Here is an 18,116-nt window from a genome sequence, read left to right as displayed (position 1 = left end):
TTTGATAAGCTGCAGTTGACAATTGGTGTCCATGTCCATGATTTTTAGTTTTGAGAATCTTGCACAAAGGGCATTTTTTCTGTAGTGCTTTCATTTTCCCACTCAGTTGCTGAAAGAAGTGCCCAAAAAAAGCTACGTGTGTTCTAGGCTTAAGGTCATGACAAAATTGGCGTTTTTTATTGAGCTTTTTTTTGCTGTTGCTACCCTATTGCAGACACACGAGGCTGTAAATATTCCACTGCTACAACTTCAGCCAATCATAATATAGGCTAGATCATAAGCCTTTTTGTGTTTTCAATAAAACAATTGAAAGAAGACAATTCCCCCCCCCCCTGAACATTGGAATATATATTGTATGTCACTCCTCTATAATTGTAAGAATTAATAACACAGTTAAACCCTGTAGATTGTAGATTATCTTTAACCCCACTCAGAATTTTGTTTATGGTAATATTCCAACATTTAGAAATTATAACCATCTTTACTTTATTACACTCTAGCATTCTGATATACTGTGTTAAGTCAGACAGCCTTTTAGCCCCAAGACACACTTGGTGTTTTTTACCAAGCGTTGTTTTAGAAGTGGATAGGATAGTACTACAATGGACAAATTAGGCAGAAAAAAAACACACTTGGTAAAACAAACGTCAACAGCAGCAATGTAGCCATGTGTTATCAAAACAATAAACCAAAGGTAAAATAAAAAATGCAAGATAATTTGATTAGGGACTGTCCAAAAATTCAAAGAAGTTTAAAGTGTCAGGGCATTGGGCCCAAATAAGCCCCTGCCTTCAACCCTAAGCAAATCAAAACCTATCTATTATAAATGAATAAAATGGGTACTAATCCATTTATGTGCCCTAAACTAGATAGTATTTAAAAAAAAATACTTGAATTCATTTACATTAAGAAAATTTCTACCTTTAGGTTTTCAAAATAGAGCAGGGATATTACCTTTTTAACCCTAGGAAAAATCAAAATCTTAAAAAATTTTCATTATAAGCTGAAAAAAAGATAGAAAAGCAAAAATGTTCAACTGGTCTTCTAGCTACTGGGCAACTCTAAAACAGCAATTTGTCCCCTTCCTACACATTGGAAAATACATACAAGGGGGAGGGGAGACTTAAATAAGCCCCCTAATGAGCCTCTATAAGGACCCAAATAAGCCCCTGCTTTCAACCCTAAGCAAATCAGAACCTATTTATTATAAATAAATAAAATGAGTTCTAATCCATTTATGTGCCCTAAACTAAATAGTGTTTTAAAAAACTTGAATTCATTTACATTAAGAAAATTTCTACCTATTGGTTTTCAAAATAGAGCAGGGGTATTACCTTTTTAACCCTAGGAAAATAAAAATTTTCATTATAAGCTGGAAAAAGATAGACAAGCAAAAATTTTCAACTGGTCTTCTAGCTACTGGGCAAATCTAAAACTGCAAATTTGTCCCCCCCCCCCTACACATTGGAAAATCAATAAAGGGGGGGAGACCCAAATCAAAAGACACTATGGGCATTTACATTGTCAGAAAGTGTATCTCAAGCTGATCTGGGTATTCAGTCGAAATTTTCAGAGAAATTTGTTCGTGAGTTACCCTGCTTTTTTGAAGCTTTGGGGGCTTGTCTCAGCTCTCTTATCCGAAGAAATAGTGCCTGCCCCAGAGGTATTCGTAACACAGTTTCTGACAAACTTTTCTCTAAGCCCTAGGGCACCAAGAAAAAAGGCTTTGCACGCCCTTTTCTTTTCACCTGTGACTGTTAGAAAATAATCGAATGTACTTGTTCACGTATTTGTCTCTCCCATCTTTCTCTTAGTTGAGCGTTTTACAACATGCTGCAGTATGAACTATTTTTGTATAGCCTATGCATGTTCCCATATAATCTTACAAGCTTCCAACAATCGCTGAAAGATTTCTGAATTTCTTCCTCGGTTATGCTTCTACATGAAAAAACCTGTATTTGCAGGTAATTTTCTTCACTGATGTTTTCCCACTGTTTTTTTAGTTTTCTGAGATGAGTATTCTTCCCCTACAGCCCTCTTCCTCTTCCTTGTAAGGTTAGTGTCTTTTGGAGTGGAAGAGACCACCACCGCCTCAACCACTTGTTCTTCAGTGTCAAGAACTAAGTGCGAACTACCACGGCTTGAAGATGCATTTTCTGTTACAAGTACTGTAGTGGGTATATTTATACTTTCCGCGATAGTATCTGCTTCTGTCTCATTTACCACGGATCCAAAAGGAGCATCCTGGTCTCTCTCAGATATCTCTATCGTTTCTTCTTGACTAGAATCATAACTTTCAGGCTCAGGCTTGATCTCAGGATGCCAATCATCAACACCATCACTGCGAACTGACAACTCTTCATCTGATATGTCATCAAGTTGGTCCAAAATGTCTTTGGTTGATAACACTCGGCGAGTCATGGAAAATCCCTGGAAAGGCGAATTTAGGTCAATTTGAAAAGAAACGCTGGAAATTTACTACTTCGCTTCCACTCGCTTAATACAAATTAAGGGAGAGTCTCAATGTTTTGAAAACTAGGTTGGCTTATATGCATAATGAAGTGAGTGGGGGACAGGCATTTCTTCCTTTGTTCCTTGATGTGAGTACAGACACAAGCCAGCCCAGTTTTCTGAGTATTGACTCAGACTGCTGGCAGGAGCTCCCTTTTAATGCTGTAGACCTTGTTAAGCAAGATATAAAGTTCCAATTTGGAACAGTAAGCAAGCAAGGGTAAATTTGAAGGTAGTTTTGCTCACAGCCTATAGAGGTTTTGCTAGGCTAACTAACACGCATTCTAAAACATTTGTAGGTACTTCTGATCTTGCATTGGCACATTTTTTTCTGGATGAAATGCAAATAATTGGACGAAACAGACGTTACTAGTCGGGCATTATCTCGTGCTACTCAACCTTTTCTTGTAGGAAACCGAATTTGCATTGTTTGGTTATTCAAGATAAAACAAAAATCATATCACTTCTTACCTTGGATTTCTTTCTGCTAGCCCAGAATTTATTGAAAAACTTTTTTTCAAGCATAACATTGTAGACTGTGAAGGAAAGGTCAGAACTTACTAATAGACATAACTGACACGATCTGATAAAAACTGATCCACCTAAAGGTCATAACTACCACTCCAACCTTTAGGTGGGACAAGGTTTTCACATCTTTCAACATTCTCAAGTCTTTCTCATCTCTCATCTTTCATCTTTCATTTTTCACATTCTCATCTTTCAAGTCTTTTCAACATTCCTAGTTGGGACCTTTCACTTTCATATTTATGTACTCTGGCTGCAGAATATGAAAAGGGAAAATAACAGAAAGGAAGCTGCTGCCATCTTGTTTTGAAAAAAAATGTCAGTTACGACCTTTAGGTGAACAAAATGGCTATGTCACAATTTCAATTAGATGCTTTTGGGAAAAAAAGGGTGTCGGGGAGGGGTGGTGGTGCTAGCGTCCCTCCATCACTTTCGAATCTTAAAAGGGAACTAGAACTTAATATTTGTCCAATCAAATGAGCCTCCTGTAAGGCTCACATGACCAGATTTGACAGGCTGTGTCAATCCTGAAGGCCTCGTTATGTGATCTTTGGACTCTTTTTTGAACAAACGGATATCACAAAATAACTATTGGATGTATTTAGGGAAAATGGGATGTGAAGGGGGAGGGGTCTCTAGTTGCCCTCTGATCACTTCGATTCTTGAAAGGGGCACTAGGACTTCTGATTTCCAATACAATGAGCCCTGTCCAAAGTTTTTACGACCACCCTTTCCTAAAAAACTTTATATGCCCTGGGGCATAACTTACCACCCTTGCCCTGAGGGCTGTGGAGGGGATTGTCATCCTCAAATACATAAATACTGTATATTTCAACTATGCTGAACAAAATGGCTATCTCAGAATTTTGATTGGATGTGTTTGGGGAAATGATGGGTCTGGGGGGGGGGTTGCTCTCCAGTCACTTTTGACTATTAAAAAGGGAAATAGAACTCTCGATTTCAAATTAAATGAGCCCCTTTCGAAGTTTCTACAGCAACTCCTTATATACGAAGCGCCATGGTCTAAAAAAAATAAAAAAAAAATCAATAAATAAAAATACATTGTGTCCACAATGCTCTTTGTTGCCTATGATTTATTTTTAATTTAAAGATACCATGTTTGAGCCATATCTATGAAGGTTGGGATCTTGTTTTTCAATAAGTGAGCTGATTTGAACTGTTTAAAAAGGAGAATGGAGATGGATTGTATGGCTTGCTTACAATAGAAAGTTGACAATGGAGTGAACACCCAAGAATTAATGACAGTGATCATATATTGATGTATCCAAGGGTATATCAAAAGGAAGCAGACGAAGAGATAATGGATAGCCTCTGCTATGTTTTATGCATCTTTTGAACCCTTGGATTATGCGATCGACAAATGGGTTTGTTGAGATAATACCCTCAGGGAGAGAGTTGGATGGATGTACCCAAACAAATAAAGTGTTGTCTTCAAGTACTGTTTCTACTTGTTTCTTCCTTCAGTTAATCAAAACAAGTAAAGAGCTAATATCCTGTTCTTTTCGCCTTTGTAGACGCTGCCATAAGAGAAAAAGCTTCTTTGAAGGAGCTGAGGGTATGTACTCTTAGAATACAACTGTTGGTATCACACATTGCTCTAAGGGCATCATTTGGTCTTTGATGGTGCTTCAGCTTGAAGAGGACTTAATATAAAAGGACTTCTTAAGCTTTCTAATGAAAATACTCATTTGTACATTCAGTGCCTATTCTTACTAATAGCTTGATATTTAGGGTCGTTGTGACCCTTCTCCCCTGACAAAATGCTGGGTTCATCAAACCTCAGTAGAAATACTATACCTGGCCCATGCAGTTAGCTCTTGATGCTGATTTTTTTTTTGTTATCAGTTTGTTTTGAGACAAAAACAGTATTCTTTTTATGTGATCTTACACAAAACTAACCGATGGGTCATGTTTAGAAGCAGTAAACTGGATTTTGAGCCTATACCTGATACCCCCCTAAAATTACACTTTAAATTTGGATGTTGGTAAAAAACTGGTCAAGAATCATCCTACAGTACAGTTCACACAAGACATTTTTAAAGGAAAACGTTTCTATTTTTACAAAAGAACCCATGAATTTGGGAAACACTAAAAATTTCCTGTTTGGGTTTTGATAATTCAACGAATATAGACAAAAGAACTTAACAAAGTGATTCACCAAAAAGTATTGCTAAAAAATAATGATATTTTTGTTCATTTGTCTCATTATGGCATTAGTGAGGCAATATATTTGTTTGCTGTATTTTGAGCCATGGAGCTGGATTAGTTAAAAAAAAGGGCAAAATGTTTCTCATAAAAATTGAAATTTAACAAAATGTAGATGGGGAAAAACAAACAACTAATTAAACGTTTAAAAGCAATGCACAAATTTGAAGCATGGTTAGTATTATGTGTCCAGAATGTAATTATTTCTGAATAATGTTTTAATTATAGTATTGTTTTCCATGCATACTGGGTAGAATTGGTCCAAAACACTGCATCTAAACTTAAGAAGTTCACCTTTCTTGTGTTTTGTCATTCGGTCCATTAAAGAAAATATTCTGATCTTCTCCCTTCAGGTTGTGCCTCTTTCCACCTATGGTATTGTATTCTCCATATCTTTCTGTGGCGTTTGCAGTAACAAGGTGTATTTTATTCATCCTGAGTATTATCTTTGTTATTTTTTCCAGACCTTTATTCTAACAAGAAAGAAACCGAAATGGGTAGAATGAAGCTTATTAGTCCTTTTATCTGGGGGTCAGTACTATCATCTGTGTCATGGATGGCTGTGGTTGTTTACTTGTGGAAGACACACATTTTTAACCCTCTGAAAATCCAAGAGTACAAGTGGAAATCTGCCTTTCCAGTTATCGTTGCTGGTCCCACAAATTTTACCCAGATCCTTGATGATGAAATCGGCTTGATAAACTCCGAGGCAGATAGGAAGTACAGAGAAGAAGGTTTCAAAAAATATGCCTTTAATACTCTTATCAGTAAACGAATTGGTGATTTTCGTCCTATCCCAGATACAAGGCATAAATTGTGTAAAAAGAAAAAATTTCCAAACGTTTTGGATGAGGCAAGTATAATTGTATGCTTCCATAATGAAGATTTATCAACTCTAAGGAGGACTGTTACAACTATTTTGAGACGAACACCCGACCGGCTACTAAAGGAAGTTATTATTGTTGATGATAATAGTGACGATCGTAAGTTTATCATTATTTAATTAGCTATAAGTGTCCATCTCATTTAGTTTGAGTTGCGGAAATTTAATTTTTGTTTATGTATGCATAACTTTGAATTTACATATTTTTGTTCTTATTAGAAGAAACGGTAGTTTGAACGAGAAGTGGAGTTCTTGTCAAATGATAGCTTCTGCCAAAAAAAATAAGTTCACCATAAAATATCTCAGTTTGACCACAGAACCTAAAGTTTCTTGTAAAAAATTTGTGGCTATCAAAATTGCTCTTTTTACTGGCTTAGTATTTACCACGAAAGAAGCAATACTCCTACTAGTATTAAAGCTCACTGCAGCACCAGCTCCCTACAGGCCAACACAAGTGTCATGCTCTTTCTCCATCCCTGTCTATGTTAAGCTTCACCCCCCTCTATGAAGTTCCAGTTTCCTTTAAATCTTTTCTTATTTATCCCACTCTCATCCCATCCCACTCGGGTACGATCTGCCTTTTGTTTATCCCCAAAAGGATTACCGCTTTAGCAATCTGTCGTCCTTCAACCATAAATGGTGTTGTAGCCATTTCACCCTTTTTTTCGCCATAGCCCTGGAAAATCGGAATGCACAACCTTTTTCATACAGATTTTTGTTTGACACACGGTCAGTTACATGGGTGCCCCAAAGTGCTCATAAACAATTCCTCTGCTTTTTCAAGCGCCCACATTTCAAGAGTCATAATACTTGAACCGATGAGGTTCGAAAGAGGTGACTCTATTTTTTCTCAAGAAATAAGGAATAACATCGTCGGCTTGTACAATTAGATTGCAGAAACAAACCAATGGAATAGATCACACTTTTAAATTTAAGGCAGATGAAGTATATATCAAGATTCAACGTGAAACTTAAGTTAACCAATATTTTTATCATTTCATATTTTCTAAAATAATCACTTAATAACGTATATACTTAATTTTTGCTGTTTGAGGAAGGCTTAGAAAATTTATCAGTTTCTAATCCTAATTGAAATTTTGAATTTTGTTTAAACACAGAGTAAACACAAGGCAGGACAAGACACTGAGTTTGTTTTTAGGCAGAAAAAGAAATAGTTTTCCATCATTGCGCAAAATTATAATTATTTTGGCAGGTTTTCAACTCTTTCATGGCAAACTTGCAGTGAATTAGCAATACTATAAGGAATGAAGTTATGTTCAATTAGAGGCTTGCCAGAATTACCCTGGTTAGGTAATTTTTAATAGTCAATATAAAATCAGAATAAAGCAAGTTTACCTTCCAAAAATTGATTGTGTAATCATAGGCAGTGCTAAGCAAAGAGCAATAAAGCTTCAATGTATTATTTTTTTAGGTTATTTCCCATGGAAGGGGGCTATACAAACTGAATGGGCTCGTTTGATTGGTAATTGAAACTTCTAATGCCCTTTTTAAGAGTAAAAAATAATTGAAAGGTAACCAGCCCCTTTCCCATGCCTCTTTTAGCTGTCTTCCATCCAAAGAATTCTTATCAAAATTTTGAGATAGTTGTTCTGTTCAAAATAGTTGAAAAGTCCAAATAACTATGCCTTCAGGTATGCCATGCCCCCCCCCCCCTACAACACTTTGGGCAAGGGCTCTTAGCTATACAATTTGTCTATTGTTTATATACAGGTTTGAATAATGAGAGGGGGTATGTTTGATCCTGGGTTTGCAAAACGGCTAAAGATACTGTAATAATTTACGACTGTCAGGGAATGTTGAGGGGGATATTGAACTAAATCAAAACACACTCTGCACATGCAAGTTGTCAAAGGGGCGTATTAGCAGTATATCAGGAACAACTTAGGGCACTTAGTTGAAACTTTCAAATCATGTTGAGGGGAATGTCAAACTAATCAAAAGACACTATGTGTATACTATTACTGCTATTACTCCTACTACCGCTATTGCTAAAGTGACTAATTGTGGCTGCGACTACATGCAATTGCGAATGCAACTACTTTTGACTGTGACTACTTGAAAATATGACTGCTTGCGACTGCAACTACTTGTGACTGCGACTGCTTGAAACTGATACTGCTTAAGACTATAGATACACGCGACTTCGATTACCTGTGACTGCGAGTTCTTGTGACTGCGTATATGGCTACTACTTTTGCGGCTGTAACTGTGGCTGTGCCAGCTACTGCTATTGCTACAACTGTTAATCAAAAAAGTTTTAACTCTTTAAATCAAAAGAGTTTAAGTGCATCCAGGTTTTCAAAATGGCGTACATGCAATATCCCAGGAACAGAATAGACTGTTAGATTGTAACCTTCAGGGAAAGTTGAGAGGGATGTAAGACTAGATCAAATGACACAATATGTATTTGCAGTCAAGGTTGTCAAAAGAGCATATTCTCGATGTCTAAGGAATGGCTAAATTTATTAAGTTGAAACTTGCAGGGCATATTGAGGGACATTTTTAACTAAAAAGAAAATATGTGCATACCATGTACACTATGTCATTAAAAACCATGTCTATTAAAAACGAACAGAAATTAATATTTTTTTTAGAAAAGCGATTTTCGGGTAATAGTAAAAAATTATATTAAGCATAAGACGAGCAGAAATAAATAGTAATTTAAGCATATAACGACCATAAATCATTATTAATAGGTAAATGAAAACCAAAACAAATAGAAATTGCAATATATAATCAAGTCAAACTAGAAATAAACTGGAACTACCACAAGCAGAAGTAGGGCTAATGCCTCCTATGCCTTCTAAAGACCAGAACGTTATTTGCACTTTACTGAAAATAAAATATATTTTAATGTTTTCTCTTTTATAAAGTTAATAAATCCAAAATTGCTGAGACTTTTAAGGATGAATATCATTATATATTAAACTATCAATCTACATTTTATTAGTTTTTTATGGCACTTGGTATTAACCAAGTGACATATAGTAATCGCAAATTCTGTCGGTCTGTCTGTCGGTCCCGGTTTTGCTACTTTAGGCACTTCCAGGTAAGCTAGGACAATGAAATTTGGCAAGCGTATCAGGGACCGGACCAGATTAAATTATAAATAGTCTTTTTCCCGATTTGACCATCTGGGGGGGGGGGAGTGGGGGGCCGGTTAATTCGGAAAAAATAGAAAAAATGAAGTATTTTTAACTTATGAGTGGGTGATGGGATCTTAATGAAATTTGATGTTTGGAATGATATTGTGTCTCAGAGCTCTTATTTTAAATCCCGACCGGATCTGATGACATTGGGGGGAGTTGGAGGGGGGAAACCTAATATTTTGGAAAACACTTAGAGTGGAGGGATCGGGATGAAACTTGATGGGAAAAATAAGCACAAGTCCCAGATACATGATTGACAAAATTGAAACGGATCCGCTCTCTTTGGGGTAGTTGGGGGGGGGGGGGGGGTAATTCTGAAAAATTAGAAAAAATGAGGTATTTTTAACTTACGAACGGGTGATCGGATCTCAATGAAATTTGATGTTTAGAAGGATATCGTGTCTTAGAGCTCTTATTTCAAATCCCGACCAGATCTAGTGACATTGGGGGGGGGAGTTGGGAGGGGAAACCTAAAACTTGGAAAACACTTAGAGTGGAGGGATCGGGATGGAACTTGGTGGGAAAAATAAGCACAAGTCCTAGATACATGATTGACATAACCGGAACGGATCCGCTCTCTTTGGGGTAGTTGGGGGAGGGGTTAATTCTGAAAATTAGAAAAAATGATTTATTTTTAACTTACAAACGGGTGATCGGATCTCAATGAAATTTGATATTTAGAAGGATATCGTGTCTCAAAGCTCTTATTTTAAATCTTGACCGGATCTGGTTACATTGGGGGAAGTTTGGGGTGAGGGAACCTAAAATAATGGAAAACGCTTAGATTGGAGGGATCGGGATGAAACTTGGTGGGAAAAATAAGCAGAAGTTTTGCATACGTGAATTAAATAATTGGAACGGATCCGCTCTATTGGGGGGGGGGGGGTTAATTCTGAAAAATAAGAAAAAATGATGTATTTTTAACTTACGAAGGAATGATCGGATCTTTATGAAACTCCATATTTAGAACGACCTCGTAACTCAGATCTCTTATTTTAATCTCAACCGGATTAAGCGTAATTGGGGGGGGGCAGTTGTGGGGACCGGAAATCTTAGAAAATACTTAAAGCGGTGAGATCAGGATGAAACTGGATGGGAAGAATAGAAACCTGTCTAAGATACGTGACTGACATAACCGGACCGGATCTGCTCTCTTTGGTGGAATTGGGGGGGGGGGGGTAATATTGAAAATAGAGGTATTTGTAACTTACGAAAGAGTGACCAGATCTAAATGAAATTTGATATTTAGAAGGATCTTGTGCTTTAAAGTTCTAATTTTAAATTCCGACCAGATCCTATGACATTGGGGGGAGTTGGAGGGGGAAACCGGTATTCTTGGAAAACGTGAAAATTGGGGTATTTTTATCTTACGAATAGATGATCGGATCTTAATGAAATTTGATTTTTAGAAGGAATTCATGTCTCAGAGCTCTTATTTCAAATCCCGACCAGATCTTTTGACATTGGGGGGTGGAGTTGGAGGGGGAAATCTTGGAAAAACACTTAGAGTGGAGGAATCGGGATGAAGCTTGGTCGATAGAATAAACAAATGTCCTTGATACGTGATCGACAGAATCGTACTGGATTTGCTCTCTTTGGGGGAGTTGGGGGGAGGGGTTCAGTGATTTGGCGAGTTTGGTGCTTCTGAACTTGCTAGGACGATGAAAATTGGTATGCGTGTCAGGGAGCTGCACAATTTGACTTGATAATAAAGGGAGAGGAAAAATTAGAAAAAAAAATAGGTATTTATAACTTACGAGTGGGTGATCGGATCTTAATGAATTTTGATATTTAGAAGGACATCATGACTCAGAGCTCTCATTTTAAATCCTGACCGGCATTAAGCCTCTTATTTTCCTTTTTAAATCAATCTATTGATTCATAGAATTTTGTTAGAGCTCATACCATATGATCTTTTGGCTCTTAGCTCTTCTCGCCTCGTCACAAGTGCCATATGAGCTCTTAGATCTTGTTTATATTCTCACCTGACATTTCTATTTACAAAATATTTTCTTTGCAAAATTTAACCTCCACAATATTAAAACTTTTCCACAATAAATGTTGAATACAATTTAAAACCGTATTTCCGTATACATAAAGGTCTTGTCTATTTTCTTAATCACAGGGGTAATGCCATTTAAATGACTGTTTATTTTATTTTTCACACAATCTCATTTTTCTTTTTTTATTATAAATGATATCTCATCGTGCCTGTATGAGCCATATGAGCTCTTAGCTCTTGTTTTTCAGTAAACTTAGTTATTATGGTTATTTTCTTTCCTTTTTTTTGGCTGATAATATGACAAAAAAAAAACACACGGCCTAAAATAGGAATTGTTTTTTTGTAAAGTTATCACTCCATGGAAGTCTTGTACCCGAAATGAAGAATGATAAATAGCCTAGCTTTCTTCATAGCAGCAACCATTTAGTTTAAACATTATTTTGCTATATATATCCCTTGTTTCAGATGCTGTCTTATATAACCTTAGCCTCAGCACGGTTTACTTGTGCTCTTACTACTGATGTTACGGGTGTCATATTTTGTTTGAATTTATTTTCTGCTTGTTTCAGGCGAAACATATGAAAATATAAGGAATTTTGTTGCTCATAACTATCCCAAGAAGTTTAAAGTTTATCGAACACCACAACATGAAGGCTTGATACGAGCTCGACTTTATGGTGCAAAGATTGCCTCAGCGAAGGTAATACTATTTCTTGATAGCCATGTTGAAGTAAACGAAGGTTGGATTGAGCCATTGTTGAGTAGGATTTCAGAAAATAGAAGCACGGTGGTGACACCTGTCATCGATATGATCAGTCCTGATACGTTTGTTTATACAGCTTCACCTTTGGTGAGAGGGGGTTTCAACTGGGGTCTTCATTTCAAGTGGGATTCGTTAAGGAAAAAGCTTAAGGCAGAAGAAGACTTTGTAAAACCCATAGAGTAAGTTTCTTTGCCTTTTTTAACTGAATTGTTTTAAATGTAGCAGCAAATTATTGTTTCTTTTAATCATATGATCCTACTCTAGAGAAAATTGTAAATAAATTGGCTAATTGATGTGGCAGTAATAACGATTTGTGTCCAAAAGACTTTTATTTTGAACTAAATTTAACAGCATCAGTCAAGTAGAAGAACCCAGAAATACTTGCTTTAGTTCACAATAAGTAATGAGGAGATTCCAATCCTTTGCAATAAACGTAAACACATTTGGGGGAAAAGTATGTTAGATTGTTCTAAAGATCGGTATCATTAATCTTTGGTATTTGGATGATTCAATTCAGGTCTATAGTGATTTAGTGAACTGTGATTTAGGAAAACTGATTATAATTATAAGTGAACGTGAAAGTAAACACTTATGGAGAGATATATTAAGTAAAACAGTTAATCTTACCTAAACGGGTAAATATAATAAGATGTCTATACTCTCCGAGGCTTGGAATCAATACTGCAGAAACTGGCTTGCCTGAAAGATTCTGTGAGTCACACAAGTTGCCAAGACCGCAATTACATATAAGGTAAACGAAAAGGATCAATCACAACTTGTTTTGCATAATATTAAAATGACATAGCAATTGAAAAATCTTTTTTCTTATCAAACAGTTCGTGGTAACGAACTGTAGTAAGGAGCGACCCGGCTCAATAATAACCGAAACTCTAAAAAATGGAATTTTGATACCAATAGTTACATCAAAAGAATTGTATTTTAATACTAATTTTAAATTTATAAGTTTCATCAAGATCAGTCTGACCTATCAAAAGTTACGAGCCTGAGAAAATTTGCCTCATTTTAGAAAATAGGGGGAAACACCCCCTAAAAGTCATACAATCTTAACGAAAATCCAGCATCAGATTCAGCGTATCAGAGAACCTTATTCTAGAAGTTTCAAGTTCCTATCTACAAAAATGTGTAATTTTGCATTTTTTGCCATAAGACAGATCACAGATGCGTGTTTATTTGTTTTTTTGTTTGTTTTTTTTTTGTCCCGGGGGTGATCGTATCGACTGTGTGGTCCTAGAGTGTCGCGAGAGGGCTCATTCTAACAGAAATTAAAAGTTCTAGTTCCCTTTTAAGTGACCAAAAAAATTGGAAGGCACCTAGGCCCCCTCCCACGCTCATTTTTCCCCAAAAGCCACCGTATCAAAATTCTGAGATAGCCATTTTATTCACCATAGTTGAAAAACTTAATAACTATGTCTTTAGGGACGACTTACGCCCCCGCAGTCTCCGTGGGAGGGGCTGCAAGTTATAAATTTTGACCTGTGTTTACATAAAGTAATGGTTACTGGGAAGAGTACAGACGTTTTCAGGTTTTTTTGGTTTAAGGGGGAGAGTTGAGGGGGGGATTACGTGAGAGGATATTTCCATGGAGGAACTTCTGATGGGGGAAGAGAATTTCAATGAAGGGGGCGCAGGATTTTATAGCATTATTAAAAAAAACAATAAAAAAATAAATATGAAAAGTTCTTTCTACGGAAAGTTCTCCTTCATATGACAAGGAGCAGCATTAAAATTTAAAACGAGCAAAAATTATTACGCATATGAGAGGTTTACCTCTTCGTAATATTTCACTCTTTACGCTAAAGTATTTTTAGTAATTTCAACTATTTATTCTACGGCCTTTGTGATTCAGAGGTCATTCTTAAGGAATTGGGACAAAATTTAAGCTTTAATGTAAAGAGCGAGGTATCGACGAGGGTTGAACCCTCTCAAATACGCAATAAAAACATATGAAGATAGAAGTTCGTTACGTAAGTTAATTCGTAAGTTACGTATATTTTTTACCAATAAAAACGTTCGTAAAAAATTAAAAGTTCTAGTTGCCTTTTTAAGTAATCAAAAAATTGGAGGGCCACTAGGCCTCCTGAATCGCTCCTTTTTCTTAAAATCTTCCGATTAATTGCAATTAATTAATATGCAAATTTCGTTTTAATTGTTTATGTGCGGAGAGCCAAGATCAAAACATGCATTAATTCAAAATCGTCCAGAAATTAAATAAAAAAACAAGTTTTTTTAAATGACAGTAAGGAGCAACGTTAAAAGCAAAGCTCCTTTCATATACGGAGTAATTTCTGTTCATTTTAAGTTTTAATGTTGCTCCTTACTTTCATTTAAAAAAAACTTGTTTTTTTTATTTAATAATTTATTTAAATCCAACTCAGTTGTATTCTTCGGAAGATTTGATTTTTTTTTTTTTAAATCAAGCATTTTAACTCCGTTTCCGCGATCAAATTGAATTGCTGTAAGTGACAAAATTTTCGGCAAAGTTGCATCCTCTTTGTTTTTTTCCCTGCAAGCAGTGTTGCATTAAACTATATCGTCTGACAAAAAGCTGAAAACAAAGGCTTCAGTATCGAAATTTACCATGACTGTTTTTTTTTCATATTTCAAGCATAAAATGACCCTAAAATGGCTGATTCTTTATATTTAATCAGTGTGTTTATTGTTTTGAATCAGTGGCTTCTTATTTGTATGATAGCCTAGATTATCAGATATTATTTAATATCATTGACTGATATGAAATCATTTTTTAGGACGTTAGCCAGATCCATCTGTCCTTGTTGTGATTATTTAACTCCACTATTACCAGAGAAGTATCTTAGTTGATAAGAAATCGTATTTGTGGGTAACAATTATAACCAAAGGAAATAGAGTTCATTTTAGTCACTTCAATTCGCGATTCAATGAGTGGGTTCTATTTTGCCTAACGATCAGTAGGTTTTGAAACTAATATTAAGAAGATTAAATCACTTGAGTGAGGAATAAATGTAGTACAGCTGTAAACTTAGCTTTTACAATATTGACCAAGTTCACAGCTTTCTTTGCCTAGGTAGTATTATTACTAAGGAAGATAATTCCTTAATTGTACTACTCTAAGCAGTGACAATGTTTAGAGTAGAATAGCAAAGCTGTAGAATGTTTTGGGAGTTGAGATAAAGTTTGAACAAAATTACAAAATTGCTCTTAAATCTAAGATTGGTATAGGATAGGTTAAGCTACGCTAACGAGAGCCCTCATTTATGGTCTGTAAACGTGCGCACTTTGAAAAGTACATAAGGACACTCAAGGAGTGTTCGAAAGAATTGGCTAGGGATGTTTCAGGTAATTCTATGAGTGATTATAAATCAATCAAGATTATATGTGAAACACGAGGTTGGGTCAGACTTCTACGTCTATTAATGCAAACAAAATTTGATAGCTTGGCACTGTTTTATGGATAAAGGTTTAATTGAATGATAATTGTAGTTCCACTTGTATAATTACACAAGGAAATTATAATTGAACCTTAGGCTAGATTAATAGCTTATGAAAACTAAAAGTTTATTTGGACAAAAAAAGTGTTTATTTGAAAGTTTTTAAGAAGTAGAATCTTCGCGGAAGGTAGGAAAGAGTGAAGCCCTGAACATATTTGAGTGGACCGAAAAGCGTGTGCTGTTGTATTGGCCCAAAGTGGTTTTGTTATGATAGAAGCTTAGAGTTGGAACATTAGTATTATTGCCCTTATTATTCAGAGATGTGATGTAGATCTGTTAATGAGTATCGAGGAGGATTGCAACTTGGAGTTCACCCCATGAAAGTTACTTACCTTGTTTGAATTTTTTTGCGGTAAACTGTTCAAATAAGTAAGCGAAATCTAAATTGTTTCATCAACGCTATCGTGAAACTTCGGCACATGGGACCAAGATTTTATCGGAATCCAGATATCAGTTGCTACAAAAGATGGTAGAAGTAATCATATATTTGGTAAACTCTAATATCTATTCTCTGTAAATATTTTGATTAGTAAAACCTCTAGCCAAACCCTAAAATACCATTTTACCAGAAAGTTGAGAAATTACATATTGCAAGATAATTTTGCTATTGACTTATACAACAGAGACTAATCGATAGATATTGAATTAAAATGTGTGAGGAAGTGTGACCCTGGCAAAGAAAGATATCGGATCTACTCAACTTAATTAAAGAAAAAAAAGTTAATCTGTTATTGTTTTCAAAAAGTGAATTTTTCAGCAATGCCTTTCGTACTTAACCTTTGATTTAATAATAGGTAGTTCCTGTCCAAAAGTGATGAAACTGAAATTATCAATCTGACTCTTAAGTATTCTAAGAAAAAAAAATCGTCTAGCTAAGAAGTCACATGAACTTTCGATCACCGACTGATTCACATCAAAAAGAAGAAGAGGGTTAAATATGAATCTGAAACACTATTAGGATTTTTGTTTTGTGTTAAAGACATGACGGGTCACCATTTGGAAAAAAATTTGAATTAGTAAGAAAGGCCACAGTGAGAAGGGATTCCTGTGGTGGAAGGACGCCTTTCATTACGGGAATGTCGATTGCTTTTTTATTGGTTGCGATTCGGCTACTATTTAATCTATTTAAAAAGGAGTGTAGGTGATGTGTAAGGTTTAAAGTATTTTTTTCGTAAAGTTGTCGTCACTGAGAGGAGTGGAGATGTGGTCAAAATAAACCTAACCCAGAGAAGGATGTGATACATAAAAACTAAAAAATCTCAATCTCTCAGGCAATATGTAAGCCTAAGGAAAACTGATAGAATACAATCCAATAGAAAAGCTGTAAAATAAACTCCCAGACAACGCTATATTTCTATCCAATCTTCTATCCATCTTCTGCATCAGTTTACACTGATGCAGAAGATGGAAAATATTTTATTGTAAATATTTTTCCTTGTATTAAAAATGTCCGAAATGTAAACCATAAAGTTGTTTACTCAAAATGTTTAGAGAGTAGGATCATTGAAATGATTCAGACGTGTATTACAGTTTTTTACTTTGTATTGTAGCTCGGGCTAGTTTCAAGGTAAATCAGAAATAACTTATTAAGTATTAAGTGTTTTGTTAAGTGTTTTGCTTTTGAACTTATATACTGCAATTCTAGTCTTGGATTTTTAATATTTTGCTTTATACCTTGCTAAAGTTATTAAAATGAAGTTTGTATATTAATTCTTTTTTTGGCTAAGTGGCTTTCTCTTAGTTTCGATCAGACAATTTTGAGAAATAAGGGGTGGAGAAGGAGGTCTAGTTGCCCTCCAATTTTTCGGTTACTTAAAAAGGCAACTAGAACTTTTAATTTTTACCGAATGTTTTTATTAGTAAAAAATTTACGTAACTTAAAAAGTAACTTACGTAACAAACTTTCATAATCTTATATTTTTATTATGTATACGAGGGGGTTTGTACCCTCGCTAATACCTCGCTCTTTACACTAAATCGTAAGTTTTGTCCCAATTCTTTAAGAATGACCCCTGAATCAGAAAGGCCGTAGAATACATAGTTGAAATTACTAAAAATACTTTAGCATAAAGAGCGAGGTATTTATCTCCTCCTAAATACCTCGCTGTTTATGCTAAAATATTTTTAGAACCCCTCATATGCGTAATAATCTCTGTTCGTTTTAAGTTTCAATGCTACTCCTTCCTTTCATTTGAAAAAACGTTTTCATGTTTATTTTTCATTGTTTTCTTATAGTAATGCTAGAAATTCCTGCGCCCTTTTCATTGAATTTTTCTTCCCCCATGACAGATTCCTCCAAGGAAAGATCCTCCAACATAGCCCCGTCCCCTCAGCCCCACCCCCAAACAAAATAAAATCCTCCTGAAAACGTCTGTACACTTCCCAATAACAATTACTATATGTAAACACTGGTCAAAGTTTGTAACTTGCAAGCCCCTCCCCCAGGGATTGCGCGGGAGTAAGTCATCCCCAAAGACATAGTCATTATGGTTTTCGACTATGCTGAACAAAATGGCTATCTCAAAATTTTGATTCGTTGACTTTTGGA

At 35.6% G+C, this 18,116-nt stretch overlaps 1 protein-coding gene across 4 annotated transcripts in view; it reads left to right on the top strand.

Annotated features, from left to right (window-relative positions):
* LOC136033853 (polypeptide N-acetylgalactosaminyltransferase 11-like) overlaps positions 1-18,116 on the top strand; it is a 48,896-nt gene that overhangs the window by 3,120 nt on the left and 27,660 nt on the right. For all 4 annotated transcript variants that reach the window (XM_065714815.1, XM_065714814.1, XM_065714816.1 and 1 more), the window contains exons 2-3: positions 5,727-6,245; positions 11,887-12,259. In XM_065714815.1, coding sequence (XP_065570887.1) covers positions 5,756-6,245; positions 11,887-12,259 — 863 coding nt within the window. In that variant the 5' untranslated portion in view covers positions 5,727-5,755. The remainder of the gene's footprint in view (positions 1-5,726; positions 6,246-11,886; positions 12,260-18,116) is intronic.

Source organism: Artemia franciscana, chromosome 12, assembly GCF_032884065.1.
Source record: "Artemia franciscana chromosome 12, ASM3288406v1, whole genome shotgun sequence".
NCBI lineage: Eukaryota > Metazoa > Arthropoda > Branchiopoda > Anostraca > Artemiidae > Artemia > Artemia franciscana.
Note: the sequence above shows the minus strand (reverse complement) of the source record. Positions and strands in the feature narration are given on the sequence as shown.